Source organism: Dendrobates tinctorius, unplaced genomic scaffold, assembly GCF_039654945.1.
Source record: "Dendrobates tinctorius isolate UK_male_01 unplaced genomic scaffold, ASM3965494v1 ptg000103l, whole genome shotgun sequence".
In the NCBI taxonomy this organism is placed as follows: Eukaryota; Metazoa; Chordata; class Amphibia; order Anura; family Dendrobatidae; genus Dendrobates; species Dendrobates tinctorius.
In genome coordinates, this window is record NW_027361771.1 from 1306281 (window position 1) to 1331810 (window position 25530).

At 43.7% G+C, this 25530-nt stretch overlaps 1 protein-coding gene across 1 annotated transcript in view; it reads right to left on the reverse strand.

Moving 5' to 3' along the window:
- Positions 1–25199, reverse strand: part of WBP2 (WW domain binding protein 2) — a 119322-nt gene extending 94123 nt beyond the window's left edge. Inside the window, exons 1-5 of the mRNA XM_073587913.1 lie at positions 25044–25199; positions 20609–20717; positions 19802–19937; positions 19445–19537; positions 17049–17177 (exon numbers count right to left, since the gene is read on the reverse strand). Of these exons, the coding sequence (XP_073444014.1) occupies positions 17049–17177; positions 19445–19537; positions 19802–19937; positions 20609–20717; positions 25044–25102 (526 nt within the window). The 5' untranslated portion in view covers positions 25103–25199. The remainder of the gene's footprint in view (positions 1–17048; positions 17178–19444; positions 19538–19801; positions 19938–20608; positions 20718–25043) is intronic.
- Between the last annotated feature and the right edge of the window lie 331 nt (positions 25200–25530).

A 25530-nucleotide genomic window follows, 5' to 3' on the forward strand; every position in this document is an offset into this window, starting at 1 on the left:
GGGAATGGATTATACTATATGAAGGTTTATTGGGTGTGCACTGGACAATATGGAGGACTAAGTGGCGTACATTATACAATATGGAGGACTATAGGATGCATTATAAAATATTGAGGACTATGAGGTGCATTATACTATATTGAGGACTATGGTGTGTGCATTATACTACATGGAGGAATATGGAGCATCTGTTATACTGTATACTATACTAGCTGAAGAGCCCGTCGCTGCCCGGTCATAGTAACTAACTGTGGTTAGTTATAGCAAATTATAATTATCCACCATCCCATAGTCCCGTGCCCATATACCCATCATACACATCCTCCATCCCATAGTCCCATGCCCATATACCCATCATACATATTCGCCATCCCATAGTCGAGTGCCCATATACCCATCACACATCCTTCATCTCATAGTCCCGTGCCCATATACCCATCATACATATCCGCCATCCCATAGTCCCGTGCCCATATACCAATCATACATATCCTCCATTCCATAGTCCAGTGCCCATATACCCATCACACATCCTCCATTCCATAGTCCCGTGCCTATATACCCGTCATACATATCCTCCATCCCATAGTCCAGTGCCCATATACCCATCACACATCCTCCATCCCATAGTCAACCATTATGACATCATAATGAGTGGCGGGGCTTGCAACCTATTATGACATCAGCGTCACCATGGCAACCATTATGACATCATAATGAGGGGCGGGGCTTGATACACACACACTTTTTCCCCATTATGTAGATAGGGGCAAAATTGTTTGGTGAATTGGAACGCGCAGGGTTAAAATTTCGCCTCACAACATAGCCTAGGACACTCTCGGGGTCCAGACATGTGACTGTGCCAAACCACATCAAATGCAAACAGAATAGCAAATGAACCACTTAGCTGAACATGCAGGGAAAGAGCAGGAGACATCAGACCTCAGGAGGCACAGGGAAAAAAATCACCAGCAGTGATAGAGGGAGTCAGCTGTCTTAAATTCCAATCAGAAACCCCAGATCTCCAGTCGTCTTCGTCATTATCAGGTGGCAAGCCTCTGTCAATCAGATCAGCTCCACTACCTCCAGTAACCACCAGAGGGAGCCCAAAAAGAGAACTCTCAATCTGACCAGCTCCACTATCTTCAGTAATCACCAGAGGGAAGCCAGAGAGAGAATTCACAACACTCCTCCATATAATAAAATGCACACCCATTGTCCTTCATTTAGTATAATACACTGCATAGTCCTCAATACAATATTATGCACCCCATAGTGCTCCATTTAGTGTAATTCACTCCCCATAGTCCTTCATATAGTATAATTCAAATCTTTTAGACCTCTATATAGTATAATGCACACCTTATAGTCCTCCATATAGTATAATACACTCCCCATAGTCCTCCATATAGTATAATACACCCTATAGTAATCCATACAGAATAATGCACAACACATAGTCCTCAATATAGTACATAGTCTTCCATATTGTATAATGCACCCCCAATAGTCCTCCATATTGTACAAAGCATCCCCCATAGTCTTCTCTATTATATAATGCATTCCGCCATAGTCCTCCATATAGCACAATGCACTTCCGATAGTATAATGCACCCCATAGACCTTCATATAGTATAATCCCCATAGTCCTACATATAGTAAAATATACTCCCCATAGTCCTCCATATAGTATAATGCATTCCCCATTGTTCTTCATACTGTATAATGCACTTTCCACAGTTCTTCATACAGTATAATGCACCCCATAGTACTGCATGCAGTACAATACAGTCCCCATATAGTATAATGCACAGCCCATAGTCCTTGATAAAGTATAATGCAGCCCCCATATAATACATACAGTATAATACACAGGCTATAGTCCTTTATAGCGTATAATGCAGCCCCGTTATAGTACAATGCAGCCCCCATATAGTACATATAGTATAATGCACTCCTCATATAGTACATATAGAATAATGCACTCCTCATACTCATAGAGTTTAATGCAATCCTCATATACCTCCATACAGTATAATGCAGCCCACAGTCCTCCATGGGGCATAATGCAGCCTCCATATAGGACATATAGCATAATGCACTCCCTAAAGTTCTCAATGGGTTATAATGCAGCCCTCATACACCGTGTTCCAAATTATTATGCAAATGATATTTTTCTCTTATTTTCCTAAATGGTCGGTGCAAATGAAAGTCAGGCTAATAAAAGTCATCACCCGTTAGAGTATACATCGAATTTTATTGAAGAAACCTCCCAATGATAGCAGTATAATCGCCAAAATGAATAAAAACTCAAAATGCACTGTTCCAAATTATTAAGCACAGTAGAATTTCTAAACATTTGATATGTTTTAAAGAACTGAAAATGCTCATTTGTGGAATTTGCAGCATTAGGAGGTCACATTCACTGACCAAAAAAGCTATTTAACACCAAAACATCCTCAGGCCAAGTTACATGTTAACATAGGAACCCTTCTTTGATATCACCTTCACAATTCTTGCATCCATTGAACTTGTGAGTTTTTGGAGCGTTTCTGCTTGTATTTCTTTGCATGAAGTCAGAATAGCCTCCCAGAGCTGCTGTTTTGATGTGAACTGCCTCCCACCATCACAGATCTTTTGCTTCATGATACTCCAAAGGTTCTCTATAGGGTTGAGGTCAGGGAAAGATGGTGGCCACACCATGAGTTTATCCCCTTTTATGCCCATAGCATCCAATGGCTCAGAGGTATTCTTTGCAGCATGAGATGGTGCATTGTGATGCATGAAGATGATTTTGCTCCTGAAGGCACGTTTCTACTTTGTATACCATGGAAGAAAGTTGTCAGTCAGAAACTCTATATACTTTGCAGAGGTCATTTTCACACCTTCAGGAACCTTAAAGGGCCGTACCAGCTGTTTCCCCATGATTCCGGCCCAAAACATGACTCCTCCACCTCCTTGCTGACGTCGCAACCTTCTTGGGACATGGTGGTCATCCACCAAGCATCCACTACTCTATCCATCTGGACCATCCAAGGTTGCTCGACACCCATCAGTAAAAAAGACTGTTTGAAAATTAGTCTTCATGTATGTCTGGGCCCACTGCAACTGTTTCTGCTTGTGAACACTGTTTACGGGTGGCCGAATAGTAGGTTTATGCACCACAGCAAGCCTTTGAAGGATCCTACACCTTGAGGTTCGAGGAACTCCAGAGGCACCAGCAGCTTCAAATATCTGTTTGCTGGTTTGTAAAGGCTTTTTAGCAGCTGTTCTATTAATACGATGAACTTGCCAGGCAGAAACCTTCCTCATTCGGCCTTTATCAGCACAAACACGTCTGTGCTCAGAATCAGCCACAAATCTGTTAACAGTACGATGATTACGCTAAGTTTTCAGGAAATATCTAATGTTTTCATCCCTTGACCAAGGCATTGCACTATTTGATGCTTTTCGGCAGCAGAGAGATCCTTTTTCTTTCCTATATTGCTTGAAACCTGTGCCCTGCTTACTAATTAAGTAGTTTTCCTTTAACCCCTTTACCCCTAAGGGTGGTTTGCACGTTAATGACCGGGCCAATTTTTACAATTCTGACCACTATCCCTTTATGAGGTAATAACTCTGGAATGCTTCCATGGATCCCGGTGATTCTGACATTTTATCTCGTGACATATTGTACTTCATGTTAGTGGTAAAATTTTATTCATATAACTTGCGTTTATTTGTGAAAAAAAACCCCTGAAATTTGGCGAAAATTTCGCAATTTTCCAACTTTGAATTTTTATGCCCTTAAATCACAGTGATATGGCACACAAAATACTTAATAAGTAACATTTCCCACAAGTCTACTTTACATCAGCACAATTTTGGAACCAAAATTTTTTTGATAGGAAGTTATAAGGGTTAAAAGTTGACCAGCGATTTCTCATTTTTCAACACCATTTTTTTTTTAGGGACCACATCACATTTGAAGTCACTTTGAGGGGTCTATATGAGAGAAAATAGCCAAAAGTGATACCATTCTAAAAACTGCACAACTGACGGTACTTAAAACCACATTCAAGAAGTTCATTAACCCTTCAGGTGCTTCACAGGAAGTTTTTAAATGTTTAAAAAAAAAATGAACATTTAACTTTTGTTTCACAAAAAAATTACTTTAGGTACAATTTTTTTTATTTTACCAAGGGTAACAGGAGAATTGGACTGCAAAAGTTATTGTGCAATTTGTCATGAGTACGCTGATACCTGATATGTGGGAGGGAACCACTGTTTCGGCGCATGGCAGAGCTCGAAAGGGAAGGAGCGACGTTTGACTTATTCAACGCAAAATTGGTTGGAATTGAGATCGGATGCCATGTCACGTTCGGAGAGCCCCTGATGTGACTAAACAGTGGAAACTCCCCACAAATTACACCATTTTGGAAACTAGACTCCCCAAGGAACTAATCTAGATGTGTGGTGAGAACTTTGAACCCCCTCTAGATGTGTGGTGAGAACTTTGAACCCCCATGGGCTTCACATAAGTTTATAACGTACAGCCGTAAAATTAAAAAATCATATTTTTTCCACAAAAATGATCTTTTCACCCCCAATTGTTATTTTTCCAAGGGAAACAGGACCCCAAAAGTTATTGTGCAATTTGTCCTGAGTACGCTGATACCCCATATGTGGGGGTAAACCACTGTTTGGGCGAATGACAGAGCTCGGAAGGGAAGGGCCACCGTTTGACGCAAAATTGGCTGGAATTGAGATCGGCGCCATGTCGCGTTTGGAGAGCCCCTGATATGCCTGAATAGTGGAAACCCCCCCACAAGTGACCCCATTTTGGATATTAGACCCCCCAGGAAACTTATCTAGATGTGTGGTGAGCACTTTGAACCCCCAAGTGCTTCACAGAAGTTTATAACGCCCCGGCGTGAAAATAAAAAAATCATATTTTTTCCCCAAACATGATCATTTAGTCCCCAATTTTTTTTATTTTACAAAGGGTAACAGGAGAAATTGGACCCCAAAAGTTGTTATACAATTTGTCCTGAGTATGCTGATACTCCATATGTGGGAGAAAACTACTGTATGGGGACATGGGGCTCAGAAGGGAAGTAGTGACGTTTTGGAATGCAGACTTTGATGGAATGGTCTGCGGGTGTCATGTCACTTTTGGAGAGCCCCTGATGTGCCTAAACTGTGGAAACCCACCACAAGTGACCCCATTTTGGAAACTAAACCCCCCCAAGGAACTTATCTAGATGTGTGGTGAGCACTTTGAACCCCCAAGTGCTTCACAGAAGTTTATAACGCCCGGGCGTGAAAATAAAAAAAAATCATATTTTTTCCACAAACATGATCTTTTAGTCCCCAATTTTTTTTTATTTTCCCAAGGGTAACAGGAGAAATTGGACCCCAAAAGTTGTCCAATTTTGTCCTGAGTACGCTGATACCCCACATATGGGGGTAAACCACTGTTTGGGCACATGGCAGAGCTTGGAAGGGAAGGAGCACCATTTGACTTTTTCAACGCAGAATTGGCTGGAATTGAGATTGGACACCATGTTGCGTTTGGAGAGCACCTGATGTGCCCAAACAGTGGAAACCCCCCAATTCTAACTCCAACCTCAACACACCCCTAACCCTAATCTCAGCCCTACCCTAATAGATTTTGCATCACCACATTTTGAGAGCTATTCATTTTCCGTACTTTGACCCACAGAGTCATGTGAGGTCTTATTTTTTGTGGGACAAGTTGACGTTTTTATTGGTACCATTTTTGGGCACGTGACATTTTTTGATCGCTTTTCATTCCGATCTTTGGGATGCAGAATGAACAAAAACCAGCATTTCATGAATTTCTTTTGGTAAAATTGATAAAGCGGTTTTATTCTTCGGGTCAGTATGATTACAGCGATACCTCATTTATATCTTTTTTTATGTTTTGGTGCTTTAATACAATAAAAACAATTTTATACAAAAAAATAATTATTTTTGCATCGCTTTATTCTGCGAGCTTTAACTTTTTTATTTTTTCGCTGATGACGCTGTGTGAAGGCTCGTTTTTTGCGAGACAAGATGACGTTTTCAGCGGTATCATGGTTATTTACACTGTGTGCAGAATTATTAGGCAAGTTGTATTTGAGAGGATTCTTTTTATTATTGAACAACAACTATGTTCTCAATCAACCCAAAAGAATCAAAGCTTAATATTTTTGGAAGTTGGAGTGGTTTTTTTTTAGATTTGGCTATCTTAGGAGGATATCTGTTTGTGCAGGTCACTATTACTGTGCAGAATTATTAGGCAACTTAATAAAACCCAAATATATACCCATCTTACTTGTTTATTTTCACCAGGTAAACCAATAAAGCAACACAAAATTTAGAAAAACATTTCTGACATTCAAAAACCAAAAAAAAAAAAAAAAATAACAGTGACCAATATAGCTACCTTTTTTTACGATGACACTCAAAAGTCTTCCATCCATAGATTATGTCAGTTGCTTGATCTGTTTGCGATCAACATTGCGTGCAGCAGCCACCACAGCCTCCCAGACACTGTTCCGAGAGGTGTACTGTTTTCCCTCCCTGTAGATCTCACATTTTATGAGGGACCACAGGTTCTCTATGGGGTTCAGATCAGGTGAACAAGGGGCCATATCATTATTTTTTCTTCTTTTAGACCTTTACTAGCCAGCCACGTATTTGGATGCATGTGATGGAGCATTGGCCTGCATGAAAATCATGTTTTTCTTGAACGATACCAACTTCTTCCTGCACCACTGCTTGAAGAAAGTGTCTTCCAGAAACTGGCAGTAGGTCTGGGAGTTGAGATTCACTCCATCCTCAACCTGAAAAGGTTCCACAAGTTCATCTTTTATGACACCAGCCCATACCAGTACCCCACCTCCACCTTGCTGGCGTCTGAGTCAGAGTGGAGCTCTCTGGCTTACTGATCCAGCCTCGGGCCCATCCATCTGGCCCATCAAGAGTCACTCTCATTTCATCAGTCCATAAAACCTTAGAAAAATCAGTCTTTACATATTTCTTGGCCCAGTCTTGATGTTTTATCTTATGTTTCTTGTTGAAAGGTGGTTGTTTTTCAGCCTTCCTTACCTTGGCCATGTCCCTGAGTGTGGCACACCTTGTGCTTTTTGATACTCCAGTAATGTTGCAGCTCTGAAATATGGAAAAGCTGGTGGCAAATGGCATCTTGGCAGCTTCACGCTTGATTTTCCTCAACTCATGGGCAGTTATTTTGCGCCTTTTTTTATCAACATGCTTCTTGCGACCCTGTTGCATATTTGCCATGAAACGCTTGATTGTTCTGTGATCACGCTTCAAAAGTTTGGCAATTTCAAGACTGCTGCATCCCTCTGCAAGACGTCTCACAATTTTTGACTTTTAAGAGTCTGTCAAATCTTTCTTCTGACCCATTTTGCCAAAGGAAAGGAAGTTGCCTAATAATTAAGCACACCTTATATAGGGTGTTGATGTCATTAGACCTGATTTATATAAATGGCAGTTGGCTTTCAAGCCTATACAGCTTGGAGAAGGACAACATGTATTTAAAGGATGATGTGATCAAAATACTCATTTGCCTAATAATTCTGCACACAGTGTATACCGTATATACTCGAGTATAAGTCGATCCGAGTATAAGTCGACCCCCCTAATTTTGCCACAAAAAACTGGGAGAAATTATTGACTCGAGTATAAGTCTAGGGTGGGAAATGCTCCATAGATTATTCCCCCATATGGAGTCCTCAGAAGAAGCTCCATAGATTATTCCCCCATATGTTGCCCCACAAGAAGCTCCATAGATTGTTCCCTCATATGCTGCCCCCATAAATAGCTCCATAGATTGTTCCCTCATATGCTGCCCCCATAAATAGCTCCATAGATTGTTCCCTCATATGCTGCCCCCATAAATATGCTGCCCCCATGCTGCTGCTGCATGTAAAAATAAAAAAAATGACATACTCACCTCTCCGTCGCTGGGTGTCAGATTCTCACCTGTCCTGCGTCCATGGCTGCTCACCGCTATCTGCACGTCATCAGTCTGTGACGTTCAGACTGCAGGGGGCGCGGCGCGCACTAACCACGTCTCCGCGCCCTCTGCTGTCTGAAGTCACTGACCGATGACAGACAGCAGCAAGCAGCCATGGACGCAGGACAGGTGAGTATCGCTATACTTACCCGTCCTGACGCTGTCTCGAGTCCCCAGCTTCTCTGCGCTCTCTCTTCCTGCCGTCATGTGATACCGCTCATTAATATGCGCATATTCATGAGTTTTAATGAGCGGCACCACGTGACTGCTGAAGGCAGGAAGAGAGAGCACGGGGAGAAGCTGGGGGCTCAAGAGACAGCGTCAGGACGGGTAAGTATGACCTGACACCCCCGCCCCCCCTCCCCCTCTGACCCCCTTTGTATATGACTCGAATATAAGACGAGAGGGGGACTTTCAGCCCAATTTTTTGGGCTGAAAATCTCGACTTATATTCGAGTATATATGGTATCTGTCTTTTTGATCACGCGTTATTGCACTTTTTGTTCGGCGGTATGATGATATAGCATTGTTTTTTTGCTTTGTTTTTAACTTTTTTAAAGGGTTCACTAAAGGGATTAACTAATGGGACAGTTTTATAGGGCGGGTCGATACGGACGCGAAGATACTAAATATATGTAGTTTTATTGTTTTTTATTTTTTTATTTACAAAAAAAGCATTTATTAGGGAATATTTTTTTTTTATTTAGGGATTTTTTATAAATTATTTTTACACGTTTTTTTTTTTTTTTTTACTTTATAGTAATGTCCCACTATACACTTTGTCATGTCAGCGATCTGACAGGCACTGTGTTTCTCAGTGCCTGCTCTCTGAGGAAGCCGCCTCCCTGCAGGACCCCGAAGGCCCCCGCGGCCATATTGGATCCGGAGTCCTGCAGGGAGGAGACCCTCGGAGCAGCGCCAGCACATCGCGCTGCTCCGAGGGTCTCTGGGAAGCACGCAGGGAGCCCCCTCCCTGCGTGATTCTTCCCTGTGTCCCCGGTACACTGCGATCATGTTTGGGGTTAATGTGGCATGATAATCAGCTGACAGCCGGCCGCGATCAGCAGCGCTCCCCCCGAGAGCACCGCTGATTGCGCTGACGTACTATCCCGTCCCCGGTCATACGGGCCCGGGTACCGTGGACGGGATAGTACGTCAGATGTAGAAAAGGCTCACCTGGTAAACTAATTATCACAGGCGTTTGAGATTGATTTCAGTGATCCAAAGAGCCCTGCTACACAATACCATCCATGAGTTTATTTGAAAAACAAAAATTACATCTTTATGACACTTAAATCCAATTTGCATAATAATTTGGAACGCGGTGTATAGTATAATGAGCTCCCTATAGTCCTTGATAGAGTATATTGCAGCTCCAGACAGTATAATGCAGCCCAATAGTCCTCTGGTATTATGGTTATTAAGTACTCCCTGATTTAAAAAAGACACAGAGGGGAAATGATTGGAGAAAGAGCGTCACCTGACTCACCTCCATCATTGCTTTCAACTGTATTGGCATTTATGTTCTGCAGAACAGCATAATAAACACCTCAGTCACTGCAGAACCTCATAATACACATGTCAGCTACTGCGGAACCACATAATACACACCTCAGTCACTGCAGAACCACATAATACACACCTCAGCTACTGCAGAACTAAACACCTCAGCTACTGCAGAACTACACACCTCAGCTACTGCAGAACCACATAATACACATCTCAGTCAATGCAGAACTACACACCTCAGATACTGCAGAACCACATAATACACATCTAAGCTACTGCAGAACCACATAATACACACCTCCGCTACTGCAGAACTACACACCTCAGCTACTGCAGAACTACACACCTCAGCTACTGCAGAACCACATAATACACCTCAGACACTGCAGAACCACATAATACACACCTCAGCTACTGCAGAACTACACACCTCAGCTACTGCAGAACCACATAATACACACCTCAGCTACTGCAGAACCACATAATACACACCTCAGCTACTGCAGAACCACATAATACACAGCTCAGCTACTGCAGAACTACACACCTCAGCTACTGCAGAACCACATAATACACACCTCAGCTACCGCAGAACCACATAATACACACCTCAGCTACTGCAGAACCACATAATACACACCTCAGTCACTGCAGAACCACATAATACACACCTCAGCTACTGCAGAACTACACACCTCAGCTACTGCAGAACCACATAATACACACCTCAGCTACCGCAGAACCACATAATACACACCTCAGCTACTGCAGAACCACATAATACACACCTCAGTCACTGCAGAACCACATAATACACACCTCAGCTACTGCAGAACTACACACCTCAGCTACTGCAGAACCACATAATACACACCTCAGCTACTGCAGAACTACACACCTCAGCTACTGCAGAACCACATAATACACACCTCAGCTACCGCAGAACCACATAATACACACCTCAGCTACTGCAGAACCACATAATACACACCTCAGTCACTGCAGAACCACATAATACACACCTCAGCTACTGCAGAACTACACACCTCAGCTACTGCAGAACCACATAATACACACCTCAGCTACTGCAGAACTACACACCTCAGCTACTGCAGAACCACATAATACACACCTCAGCTACTGCAGAACTACACACCTCAGCTACTGCAGAACCACATAATACACACCTCAGCTACTGCAGAACCACATAATACACACCTCAGACACTGCAGAGCCACATAATACACATCTCAGCTACTGCAGAACCACATAATACACATCTCAGCTACTGCAGAACTACACACCTCAGCTACTGCAGAACCACATAATACACACCTCAGCTACTGCAGAACCACATAATACACACCTCAGTCACTGCAGAACCACATAATACACACCTCAGCTACTGCAGAACTACACACCTCAGCTACTGCAGAACCACATAATACACACCTCAGCTACTGCAGAACTACACACCTCAGCTACTGCAGAACCACATAATACACACCTCAGCTACCGCAGAACCACATAATACACACCTCAGCTACTGCAGAACCACATAATACACACCTCAGTCACTGCAGAACCACATAATACACACCTCAGCTACTGCAGAACTACACACCTCAGCTACTGCAGAACCACATAATACACACCTCAGCTACCGCAGAACCACATAATACACACCTCAGCTACTGCAGAACCACATAATACACACCTCAGTCACTGCAGAACCACATAATACACACCTCAGCTACTGCAGAACTACACACCTCAGCTACTGCAGAACCACATAATACACACCTCAGCTACTGCAGAACCACATAATACACACCTCAGACACTGCAGAGCCACATAATACACATCTCAGCTACTGCAGAACCACATAATACACATCTCAGCTACTGCAGAACTACACACCTCAGCTACTGCAGAACCACATAATACACACCTCAGCTACTGCAGAACCACATAATACACAGCTCAGCTACTGCAGAACTACACACCTCAGCTACTGCAGAACCACATAATACACACCTCAGCTACTGCAGAACCACATAATACACACCTCAGCTACTGCAGAACCACATAACACACACCTCAGCTACTGCAGAACTACACACCTCAGACACTGCAGAACCACATAATACACACCTCAGCTACTGCAGAACCACATAATACACCAAAGTTACTGTAGAACCTCATTCATTACATTATGTTATGCGTATATATACATTTTTATATCCCAAATTATGAAATGGATGTAATACATATAAGTAATATACAGAGAGATTTAAAGATATATATATTTACATGACACATAAATAATATGATAGTGTAGATTATGTATAGGATGTGATCGATAGATGGATCAGTAGAAAGATAATATATAGATAGTGAGAAATATGCCATTGAGAACGGCTCACACTTGGAGCAAAACGTCACTGATGCCCCTATGGGCTATTAAACTACGGTACTTTTCTTTTTTTTTTTCAAAAAGGAGTGCTTTCTTTCTTTTTTTCCCACTATATTGAGGTCTATGCCTGGAAGATTTGGCACCCGATTTTCGTATACTGCTTGCTAGTGCTGCTTTTCAACTTTTCTTTTATAGATAGATATATACATAGATATCTCCACCAAATAAAAGCGGCAATTCTGACACTTGGTCTAGCGGTGAAGCAGGGGGAAATGTATTTTTTTATTTAACTCATTCAAGGTGACACTGCCCCCTGCCATACTAGGCACCCACCCTCTGGTGCCTAGCGGTAAATACGACCCTGAGTTGGGTCCCCTTTTCTTAATATTGAAGTCATGTCCCTCATTCAGCCGACCTGTCCTGTCCTAATCACTTTTCTGTCTGTAAGACGGCTGCAGATGCAGGGATCTGCAGCTAACCAATCAGAGCGCTCGCTCACCGATATATGCAAATGAGTTGGTGGCATGACTTTTCAACAAATTTCTCCTAAAAGTTCAGTGGTGCGGGTCAGTTTGTCAGCAGGGGTGGGTCAATTTGTCAGCAGGGGCGGGTTATTTTATCAGCAGGTCAACTTTATTTATTTATTTTTTAAAATCTCCATAAGGTAAAAGTTTCTGCCATTACTGGCATATAAATAGAGCTGAGGTTCTCCTGTATAATCGTGTGCGGTGCTGAGATCATGGCAGTGTAATGTATCTGCCAACAAGCTGAAATAACATCTATCAGCGAGTATCTGCCATGGGCGGCACGGTGGCTCAGTGGTTAGCACTGCAGCCTTGCAAGGAGTTTGTATGTTCTCCCCGTGTTAGCGTGGGTTTCCTCCGGGTACTCCGGTTTCCTCCCACATTCCAAAGACATACTGATAGGGAATTTAGATTGTGAGCCCCATCGGGGACAGGGACAATAAGGTTTGTAAAGCGCTGCGGAAGTACTGGCGCTATATAAATGAGGAAAATAAATAAAAAACAAGCTGAAATAACATCTATCAGTGAGAACAGGCGTACAGGACAGATAGGCAGATCTGACAGTTCTCATATGTGGCTGACAGGACATGGCCAGGCTTCAGTCGGAACTAGGCGATATGAAGTTGGTCTCTGCGCTGCACACACTTTTTCCTACAGGTTTGGTGGCTCAGAGCTTAGTGATCGTTGTGGTGCTGGGGTTGTTCAAATCCCACTGTGGCCACACGTGCACAATATTTTATAATTGTGCTTTCTCCAATCTTCTAAAAATTAACTCATAGGCTGAATGTTGGTCTATAGATCATTGTCCCCCAAGGCCAATCCTCAAGAGCCACCAACAGGTCATGTTTTCAGGCTTTATTACCTGCTGTTAGTATCTGCCCCTGCATTGACCTCTGTCATTCATCTCTGCATAGGAGCTGACAGAGCAGCGATCCTGTGTCCTCATCTGTAGTACAAGAATCTACCTCACATCACATCCACAGTGGTGACAGAGCCATCACATGTCCTGACACAGGAATACTGGCAAGTGAAGAGTCTATAGCCGTGTGTGTGCAAGAGTGTAAGTATATATGGATGTGTGTATCTACAATATACAGTATGTATACAGGGCTGGCATTAGGGGCAACCAAACTAGGTATGTGCCTAGGGCAGCCACTCCCCAAGGACCCCAAGACAGTAGTTACTATGGGGTCCGTGAATCAGGGGGGCCTGGTGCCAGCATCATCTCCACCCCCCTACATCGCACATTCAACTGTATCAGCACCAGATGGCGATGCATGATGGAGGAGAGACCGTTAGGCCTGTTTTACACTTCAGTTGTTTGACGACAGTTGCAAACCGGCAAAGTGTGAAAAAACGGATGCATTTCCGTTTTGCAATAAACAGATGTTACCGCATCCTTTTTTTGGAGGGATCCGCTGCAGCTGCTAAGTCATGAAATTTAAAGGAACTGTGGTCTGGTAAAGAAGAGAAGAGAGAGATGCTGCTGCAGAGTCTGGAGCTGCGAAGGAATGGGAAGAGTATTGTTTATTTTGGTTTTTTTTTTAAATCATTGAGTACCTGGTAGCCATAATACTGGAGGACAATGTGGCTGCATTATCCTCTATTGAGGACTATGGGGAGTGCCTTATACTATATGGGGGCTGCATAATACTTTATCAAGGACAATGGGCTGTGCATTATACTATGTGTATTATATGGGGGCTGCATTATACTGTATTTAGGACTATGGGGTGGATTATACTGTGTGGAGGATTATGGAGAGTGCATTATACTGTATAAAGGACTATGGGGAATGGATTATACTATATGAAGGTTTATTGGGTGTGCACTGGACAATATGGAGGACTAAGTGGCGTACATTATACAATATGGAGGACTATAGGATGCATTATAAAATATTGAGGACTATGAGGTGCATTATACTATATTGAGGACTATGGTGTGTGCATTATACTACATAGAGGAATATGGAGCATCTGTTATACTGTATACTATACTAGCTGAAGAGCCCGGCGCTGCCCGGGCATAGTAACTAACTGTGGTTAGTTATAGCAAATTATAATTATCCTCCATCCCATAGTCCCGTGCCCATATACCCATCATACATATCCTCCATCCCATAGTCCCATGCCCATATACCCATCACACATCCTCCATCCCATAGTCCCATGCCCATATACCCATCATACATATTCGCCATCCCATAGTCGAGTGCCCATATACCCATCACACATCCTTCATCTCATAGACCCATGCCCATATACCCATCATACATATCCTCCATCCCATAGTCCAGTGCCCATATACCCATCATACATATCCGCCATCCCATAGTCCCGTGCCCATATACCAATCATACATATCTTCCATTCCATAGTCCAGTGCCCATATACCCATCACACATCCTCCATCGCATAGTCCCGTGCCCATATACATATCCGCCATCCCATAGTCCCGTGCCCATATACCCATCATACATATCCGCCATCCCATAGTCCCGTGCCAATATACCAATCATACATATCTTCCATTCCATAGTCCAGTGCCCATATACCCATCACACATCCTCCATTCCATAGTCCCGTGCCCATATACCCGTCATACATATCCTCCATCCCATAGTCCAGTGCCCATATACCCATCACACATCCTCCATCCCATAGTCAACCATTATGACATCATAATGAGCGGCGGGGCTTGCAACCTATTATGACATCAGCGTCGCCATGGCAACCATTATGACATCATAATGAGGGGCGGGGCTTGATACACACACACACTTTTTCCCCATTATGTAGATAGGGGCAAAATTGTTTGGTGAATTGGAACGCGCAGGGTTAAAATTTCACCTCACAACATAGCCTAGGACACTCTCGGGGTCCAGACGTGTGACTGTGCCAAATTTTGTGGCTGTAGCTGCGACGGTGCGGATGCCAATCCCGGACATACACACATACATACATACATACACACACTTGAGCTTTATATATTAGATGGAGGACTATGGGCAGTGTTTTATACTGTATGAAAGACTATAAGGTGTGCATGGGGTGGATTATAATTATACTATATGAAGGTTTATTGGGTGTACATTGGACAATATGGAGGACTAGGTGGCGTGCATTATACAATATGGAGGACTATAGGATGCATTATTCAATATTGAGGACTATGGGGTGCATTATACTATATTGAGGACTATGGTGTGTGCATTATACTACATGGAGGAATATGGAGCGATTGTTATACTGTATACTATATGGAGGACTATGGGCAGTGTTTTATACTGTATGGAAGACTATAAGGTGTGCATTATACTATATGAAGGACTAAGAGGTGTGCAGAACCATACCCCTGCTCCGAGCTGTATCTAGGTTTTCTAGCATCCGAGGCAAGGATTTTTGGTGCTCCCCACCCAAGCACATATTCGATGTGCACATTTAATCACATACCGACGATCTGATCTTCCCAATTCCCTGTTCAGTGAAAAACTGAGAGAAGCAGCAAGACAAGCTTGTTGTAATATGACCATAAGTATGAAAATCGCATGCACTGCACACTTTTAGGATTTTCCCTTGCACAAGTATGCAACTTGTGTACTTCTGGACACATTTCGACTAGACGTGTTTGGCCTCACTCAATTCATTTTCATTGAATGAGGCCACACATGTCTAGTCAGCATGTGACCACATGTATGCAAATCGCCGGCACAATTGAATCCTGACAGCGTACAGTGTGCACTGTGAGAATTCAGAAATCTGCAGTCACATAGAAGTAATTTGATTGGATATTCCACATCATGTAGTTTTGATACTATCAATCATGCAAACTACTCCGGATTTGTTTTATGAATTATAATTTTTTGTTTTCAGTTTATTGATCAATTTTTGCCATATGACCTATTTTATGAGCAAATCAATTTTGTGTGGCCATAATTGGTTGTTTTCAGCCTTTTATTCCTTCGAAATACCACTGAGATAATGTTTTCTTAATGCCATTTTATCCAATAGTTTAAAGTGATTTTATTTTTTGAAGATTTGTGTTCAGACAGTGGTAATGTAAGTAAAATACAATTTGAAGAGATGTTTTTATATGTTTTAATTATTTATTTGGGTTGGACGCAGACATTTGGAATAAATGGTACGAAGGGTGATTAACTAGCCATGCCCCAGATGAAGCTGGAGCAGGTGAAACTTGAATCAGGCTTGCTTTGATCTTTAAGCTTTTTTAACATATTTTTGTAAGTGAAATAAATACGGTACCTTGCAGGAAGATTTTTTTTTTTTTGGCTTGCGCTCTCCACATTAATTTGATTCAACAGAGATGCACAGAAAAGCCACACCTATATGTATAGCACTAAATCTGCATCACCAATGCTTAATCAATGATCAAAAAGGGGTTTTTAGGAGTCAGGTCACTGTGATCATAAACTCACCATTAATCAAAAGTTCAACACAATCCTTTTTAAACAGGAAAAGACCTTCAAATTTAAAGCGGTTATCCAAGATTACTAAAAAGAATTTGCTATTTTTAAAGAAACCGTGTAATCAGTAATAAATGTTACCTGTAGGAGGTGGAGGGAATGGATAACCAGATGGAGGAGGATAGATCCCATTAGCTGCAGGTTGTGGATATGCATAGCCTCCATTAGGCATATATGGAAATGAATCAGCCGGTGGTCCCCCTCTTGAAGCTAAGGACATAAGATTAAGGACAAAAGATTAGGGTGACATATTTACTGGGATGGTCTCAATCCTGATACCTCTAGTGGTGCAACGTCATGGGGAAATCCAACCTTTCTGATTTGATAAATTCAAAAAAGTTCTTTTTTTCTCATTAATGTACATTCTGCACCCCATCTTGACTGAAAACAGAAATGTAGAAATTTTTGCAAATTTATTAAAAAAGAAAAACTGAAATATCACATGGTCATAAGTATTCAGATACTTTGCTCAGACACTCATATTTAAGTCACATGCTGTCCATTTCCTCGTGATCCTCCTTGAGATGGTTCTACTCCATCAATGGAGTCCAGCTGTGTTTAAATAAACTGATAGGACTTTATTTGTACAGGCACACACCTGTCTATATAAGACCTCACAGCTCACAGTGCATGTCAGACCAAATGAGAATCATGAGGTCAAAAGGAACTGACCAAGGAGCTCAGAGACAGAATTGTGGCAAGGCACACATCTGGCAAAGGTTACAAAATAAATTCTGCTGTACTCAAGGTTCCTAAAAGCACAGTGGCCTCCATAATCCTTAAATGGAAGAAGCTTGGGACCACCAGGAGTCTTCCTAGACCTGGCCGTCCAGCCAAACTGAGCAATCGTGGGAGAAGAGCCTTGGTGAGAGAGGTAAAGAAGAACCCCAAGATCACTGTGGCTGAGCTCCACAAATGCAGTAGGGAGATGGAACAAAGTTGAATTTTGTGGAACTATCACTGCAGCCCTCCACCAGTAGGGCCTTTATGGCAGAGTGGCCCCGAAGCAAGCCTCTCCTCGGTGCCAGACATATGAAAACCCCCACAGAGTTTGTTAAAAAACACATGAAACACTCCCAGACTATGAGAAATAAGATTCTCTGGTCTGATGAGACAAAGATAGAACTTTTTAGTGATAATTCTAAGCGGTATGTGTGGAGAAAACCAGGCACTGCTTATCACCTGCCCAATACAATCCCAACAGTGAAACATGTTGGTGGCAGCATCATTGTCAGGAACACCGCACTGCACTTGCTCACTGAGCCAGTGCGTGTGTCCTGAGTAAGACAAACTGTGCTCAGAGATACCTGTGGAGCGGGCAGCAGCAGAGAAGATGCATGCTTCAGACCCGCAGGACCTGAAGAACGTGACTGCTGGGGGCGTGGCCTAAACTCCAGAGAGCTAGGAGCTGCAGGAAAACTCCTAGAATGGTAACTACGGAACAAAGTTACTAATTGGCATAAACAGGGACATAAACCAGATCAGGCCGGGGTCAAAGCACGAGATAGCACGACAATTACCAAAGAGCTAGACAGAACAGATAGTCAAGACGTAGCCAAGAAGTCAGAAACCAGAGAAGCAGATATACAGTACAGAATCAACAGGCAAATTCACAACGGGGGACAGAACCGGATCAGAACCATATAAGCAAGCTATAAGACAACGAACAGGCACACAGGGGTCAAAACACTCGGCCAAAGGCAAAAGTATAACTGACAGGGATTGGAGTTTCTCAGGGCTATAAAAAGCTCTCCCTGAACCAAAGAGAGGCCATAATAATTAACCCCAGGCGTGCAGGTCAGAGCCTGCACTGAGCTCAAGACATTAAAACCTGACGTGCAGGTCAAAAACCTACACTGGGATCATGACAATCATGCTATGGGGTGTTTTTCAGCTGCAGGGACAGGACGACTGGTTGCAATTGAAGAAAACATGATGTGGCCAAGTACAAAGATATGCTGGATGAAAACCTCTTCCAGAGTGCTCTGGACCTCAGACCTGGCGAGGTTCACCTTCCAACAAGACAATGACTCTAAGCACACAAATCCAGGTGTGAAAAACTTGTTGCATCATTCCCAAGAAGACTCATGGCTCTACTAGCTCAAAAGGCTGCTTCTACTCAATACTGAGCAAAGGGTCTGAATACTTATGACCATGTGGTATTTCAGCTTTTCTTTTTTAATAAATTTGCAAAAATTTCTACATTTCTGTTTTTTTCAGTCAAGATGGTGTGAGAAAAAAATGAACTTTTTTGAATTTACCAAATGGCTGCAATGAAACAAAGAGTGAAAAAAATGTAAAGTGGTCTGAACATTTTCCGTACCCACTGTACGTGCTGCTGCTCCTATTCATTTTCAGTAATGTTGCTAGAAAAGATATGCAGAGGCAGTTATTCTAAAACTAATAATGGCATAGATATGGTATCCCTGTTGTTACTTCTGCATCTTAACATAATTTTCTAGGTGAGGGTCACTTACCTTGTGCCGCCATTTGCAGCATCTGCTGGCCAAACTCAATAGCTCCCCCAGCAGGAAAAATGAGTTTGAATGTTGCAGAGCCTTCCCAGCCGCCTATAAATGAAGCACAGAAAGAATTCGGTACCAAGTACGCCTGCCTGGAAATGGAATTACACAACTCTGGAGTAGAGCAATGCTAGTGGTGTGGATGTCTAGGTCACAGAACAAGAAGAATGATAGTAATCTGATGGACCGTGCTGAGAACTAGAGCTTAGAAGTAACATGCAAATTAGCTTCAAAGGTCATTCAGGGTGTGATCATGTACATCTGATATGTGTACACGCCAAAGGAAAAACATAGTGACAATATGCATCTTACCTCCAGGCTCTGCTCTTATTGCGCCCTTGATAAAATTGGCTCCAAAAACAGGCTGCTTGATTTCACAATCTTTCATCAGATAGAATGGCATCATGAATGATTGCATTGGGTCCCTTCCTTTAGTCGAAAATATCACCTGCAAGTTTAATGGTAACTTCATATGTACAGAGTGACGTTCTTATTAGAAATATACCAATACATGAGAACATTACCGAAAATATTAGAACAGTATGTAGTATCTCCGGCAGTGCCGTTGACAATGAATGGAGCGGTGATGTTCCATTCGTACTGGCACACCAGAGCCCTGTTCTTAGGATTGGGGGAGGTCACAGTGATGGGACCCCCAGTCATCAGAAAGTTACATTTTATTATATGGATACCTTTCATCTAAGGTACAAGCCCTTTACGTTAGGGTATGAATAGTGATAAGCGAGTATACGCGTTGCTTGGGTTTTTCGCGAGCATGCTCAGGTGATCTGCGTATTTTGGTGTGCTCGGAGATATGGATTTCGTCGTCTCAGCTGCATGATTTGCGACTTGCAGACAGGCTGAATACATGTGAGAATTCCCTAACAAACAGGCATTCCTCACATGTATTCAGGCTGTCTAGCAGCCGCAAATCATGCAGCTGAGATGACGAAAACTAAATCTCCAAGCACGCCAAAATACTCGGACACCCGAGCAATGAGTATACTCGCTCATCACTAGGTATGAACCTTTCTGCATGCCTGTAGTTCTGCATTACCTTATGTATTGTGATGCAGAGCATTGCCACCAATCTCTAAAAATTAGACATTAACCACTTACTCTATAGGGTGTCAGCATTACTCTTCCCTTCTTGGTCCCACGAAAAACATCAGGTGCATTCTCCATGTCAGTGAATGTCAGCTCCACATGTTCATAAGACATCAGGATACTGGAAGAAAAGGAGTGAACATTTCCAAAAATGCAATAGATTACTGCAAAAAAATAATGTGAAAAATCACTAGTTGGACAGTTTTTAGTTATTCAGTCTCATGATTTTTTTTTGCTTAACTGCTCCCCCTATTTTGCCTTAGATAGGGGAAACAAAGAAAGAGGTTTTGTCAGTGATACATGTTGTGCGGCCAAAGGTTGCAATATCTTGATGATGCATCACATAAAAACGATTGTGGTCATATTGTTCTCTCTTGTGTATCGCGTTCATTGTTACGTCATGCAATCACTGAGGCCAATCAGCACTGGCATCAGTCTCCCCTCCTTCCAACAAATCAAGGCATCCAGAGTAGTAATGAGCAAGTATGCTCATTACTTGAGTTTTCTCAGCATGCTCAGGTGTCCTCCGAGTATTTTGGGCGTGCTCGGAGATTTAGTTTGTGTCTCCGCAGCTGCATGATTTGACAGCCTGAATACATGTGGGTATTTCCTAACAAACAGGCAACCCCACATGTATTCAGGCTGTCTAGAAGCTGCAAATCATGCTCACTAATCCAGAGGAATTGAGAGCTACTCCTGACCTCTTACCTCCTCCGGATGTCTATTACGTCTGTAAGAGAGGAGTTAAGCCAGTGCTGCTTGGCCACTGGGATTGCATGACATAAGAACAACACTGGCACTGGAGTAGAGTACAAGTATTAATATTTTCCAATGAAGAATCACAGAGATTCAGAAGGCTTCGTTTGAATAGTGAGCACCCCCTTTAATTTCAGAGCAGCATAATATAGGGCAATTGAGCCTGATTCCAGTGATGTGCAACTTACTGGTGATGAGTGAACGTGTTTGGATAACGTCTTGCCCGAGCATACTCGGGTTTTATCGGAGTGTTTGGGCGTGCTCATATATTATATTCGAGTCCCTGTGGTTGCATGTTTTGCGGCTATTAAACAGCCTGAACGCATGCGAGGATTGCCTGTTTGTTAGGGACTCCCTACATCTGTTGAGACCGTCTATGGCTGGATTCACATTGGCGTTTCACTGACCTGCGTCGACCTGCGCCAAACGCACCGTGTTGCATTTTGGTGTGCTCGGCGCACCGTCAAAAGGACGCATACCTGCGCACGGCCTGCGTCCCCAATGCTAAAGATAGGGGACACAGGTCGCATGCAGCATCCTGCGCCCATAGGCGGAGCTAACTGGAGGAGGCGCGGCAGGGGCAGAGCTTAGCGGCAGCCGTGCACAGACTGACGCAGGTCTGTGAAACGCCAATGTGAAACCAGCCTAACAGCCACAAATCATGCAGCCACAGGGACTCGAACATAATATACGAGCACTCCCAGACGCTCGGATAATACCCGAGTATGCAGATAAGAAGTTATCCGAGCACAATCACTCACTAGTGGCATCCAATTTGTGCTGTAAATCACAGCAAGCTGCGATTTGGTTTCTCGCGCCTAATCAGTATGATAAAAATAAAGCTGATCAGCACTGCCGTATAGGCAGTACTATCGCTCACTAGTCCGATGTATAAACTCGAGTGAGCGAGCCCTTAATCAGATAACAGGCCAACTTTAAAGGAAATCCGTCAGCAGGTTTGTGCTTTTTAATTTGAGAGCAGTATAATGATAGGGCTTAAAGCCTGATTCTAGAGATGTGTCACTTGCTCAGCAGCGTGCTGTAGTTTCAATACCATCAGTATTTTTTCAGCAGAAGATTATCACTGCAGGAAAAGATGTCTGGTGCCTGGCAGTCCAGCTAATCTGTGAAACCCCTCCCACACCACTGACTAGCAGCTTGTTGACAATGTGCAGTTGCCAATCAGTAGTGGTGTAGGCATGGAGATACAGAGCTCACCATTCATAGCACTGCTACAGGAATAGCAGAAAAAACAGTGATTCATGAAACATGCACCAAGCAGTCCAGTCGTCATACATCGGTGGAATCAAGGTCTCTTCCCCTACAACACACTTCTATCAGATTACAAAGCAACAACTACCTGATAGATAACGCTCCTTGAGGAAGCCATGATTGGGGATCTTGGTGCGCTGCGCCAACATAACAGAATGAGCATTTATCCTCTCCATATATTATGATGGCTTCATTCCGTGCCTCTATGTGACTGATCTTGACATTTATACTGTGCATTTGGTATGTAACGTTTCATAACAGTTACAATCCGGCTGTATGATGTGTATACAGCCTACCAGTGCATCTTCTAGAACTCCTGTATATGGCAGACATTATATCATCCTTCTAACATTAGTAGATGCAGACGTCCAGTCACTAGTTTCTCCGTCATATATGATACCATAATGTATTTGTTTTGCAGCAGCTCTCAAGCCTTTCTCCCGGATCTCACCACATCGGTGTGGCGCCCCTGAGGCTCAGTCGCCACAGAGGTACTGCACCTTCTCCTAAGGTGTAGTGCCCCACCACCTAGGTAAGCTGGGAACTCCTTTCCACACTCCAACACTCGCACCCCACACAACAGGGTAGTTCTGCACAACCACAGTGAGGTGTCTCTCTCCTCCTAGACATTAGGAGTGCCTTGGTGGTTCCCTGCATGGAACACTGATGTGCTGGGAGGTGGGTGGAGTGGAGAGCCATATAAAAGGTTGGGAAGGTTTAGAATTACAGATCAGTCTGCTGGAAGGTCAGTGAGGAAGAAAGCCACTCGGGAGGAGTGGGGATCCCTGGAGGAAGGGATGGAGGAAGGGGTGCTGCGGCTGCCTCAGTGATCTGAGCCAGCTGGCACGGGGAAGGAACAGAAGGAGAAGGACGTAGAACTGCAACCTGAGCTTCCCTAGGAAAGAGGAGCAGAGAGAACAGAGAGGAGTTGTGGGTTGGAAGAGGAACCCTGCCTAGAGGTTCTCAGCGCAAGGCCGGGGCCCGGTCCCCGAGGTTGTATGGACACTTATGGTTCTGCAGCAGACACCGGTGGAGTAGTTGGCTGTAAATGCACTACTCCCATCTAAGACTTAGAGCACAACAGCAACTGAATAGAGAGCCGGGACTCCGGATAAAGGGAGTCCCCGAAAGAGGCTACAGCTGTCTGTCATACGATTAGAGTTGTTAGGAACATCTGACAGGAGGAACTTCAGAGTACCACGGTACTGGAGCTCTTCACACCCTAAGGCGCAATAGAGGAGTTGTTCAGGAAAGGTACATGTTGGCGGAGTGTTGGAGAGGAGAATCCTGACTTGCCCGGGAGGTTGATTGAGTCTCTGCCCCGGAGGACACGGCACGGAGGCAGGCACCAGTGTGTACCACGGACTGTGAGTAAAGCTTTGGACTGCAAGCCCTGGTGTCTTCCATTCATTTGTGCGCTAACATCGTCAGCACTGCTACATCTGGGTACCAGCATTCCTCACACCGCCTGCGCCTATTCTCATCTATTGCCATTACACTTCCCTGGGGTTACAGCTCCACCTGTGGGGAGCTACACCATCTATGCTGCAACACACCATCAGCCCCAGAGGATCTGCACGCAGCGTTGGCTTACCATCTTGCTTGCCAAACACCACAGGTGGCGTCACAAACTATTCCATTCCATTAACTACATTTCCCCCATTGATTTTGGCGCCCAGGGCCACGGACCGGGTCACCGCTGCTTTGATACATCCCACTGACACTGGCCCGGTACCCTGGGAGGGCGACCCATCGGCAATTGTCCTCTTTTTAATGCAATTTCTAATAAATATTTTTATATCACTATACAGACTCTTCCTTCTCCTTTTTTCATTTCAGCAGAGAAATCAGTGATTTTATAAAACCTGCGGTAAGCAACCCAGTAAGTGACACATCGCTGGAATCAGGGTCTCTGCCCCTACATTATGCTGCTGTCAGATTACACAGAAAAACCTCGTTATGGATTCCCATAAGGTGCTTCATTTCGCCCCATGAACAATGAGGCTCTCCTCTCATTATATGTAGCCCATGGCACTTATTCACAGGTCATACGTAGACTAGTAACACATCCTGCTGACGTCAGTGTAGGTAATCTTGGCAGTGTCTGTGGATTTTCTTAAATTGGGCAGGACAATATGGCTGAATCCAATAGAATACAAAAATAATGTAACTGTATGATCTGGTATAAAGCACAGTCTGCCCCGGGTCTGACGTCACCCTACGTGAGGATCACCTGCACAGCAGGCAGGCTATACGCCTCCTGATTGGCCGGTAGCCCCGTCAATCACCCCAAGCCACGCCCTTTCAGACATTCTGGTACTTAGGATGCTCCGCAGCTGGGCCGCAGCGCTGAGCGCTCATAGTGTAGACAGTGATGTATAATCATGGCCGTGTGTGCGCACGAGAAGCGTTCACCCACCTCTCGCAGTTGTTGACTATGACACCTCCGCCGTCCGTATGGTTTCTGTTCAGCGCCATGTTGCTGTCTTGCAGTAAGTGATGTGTCGTTCATGAACGATCCGATTCAAAGAGCCGGCTCCCCGCTGGGAACGAAATGAGCCGGCTCTGCACTGTGAACGAGCCGGTTCTTTTTTTTTTTTTTTTCCTGGCGCCAGGCAGTGGCAGAGATTTATCTGGGAGGAGGCGGAGCTGTCAGGAGACAGAGAGAAATGTGTGCTGTCTGTGCTGGAGTGAGTGGAAATATTTAAAGTGATACACTCCTCCTAGCTTCAGATATGCATGCATAGCATTCAGTATATGGCATGTGACTGTAGAGGGGTTAAACTCAAGTGACAGCAAATTGGTCTCATGTAGACTCTCACATGTACTATAGTATAGCGTACTATCAGTTAAAGTCAGCCGACTCAGCATCAGCAGCACTGAGTGAGTGAGTGAAGAGGAAACAG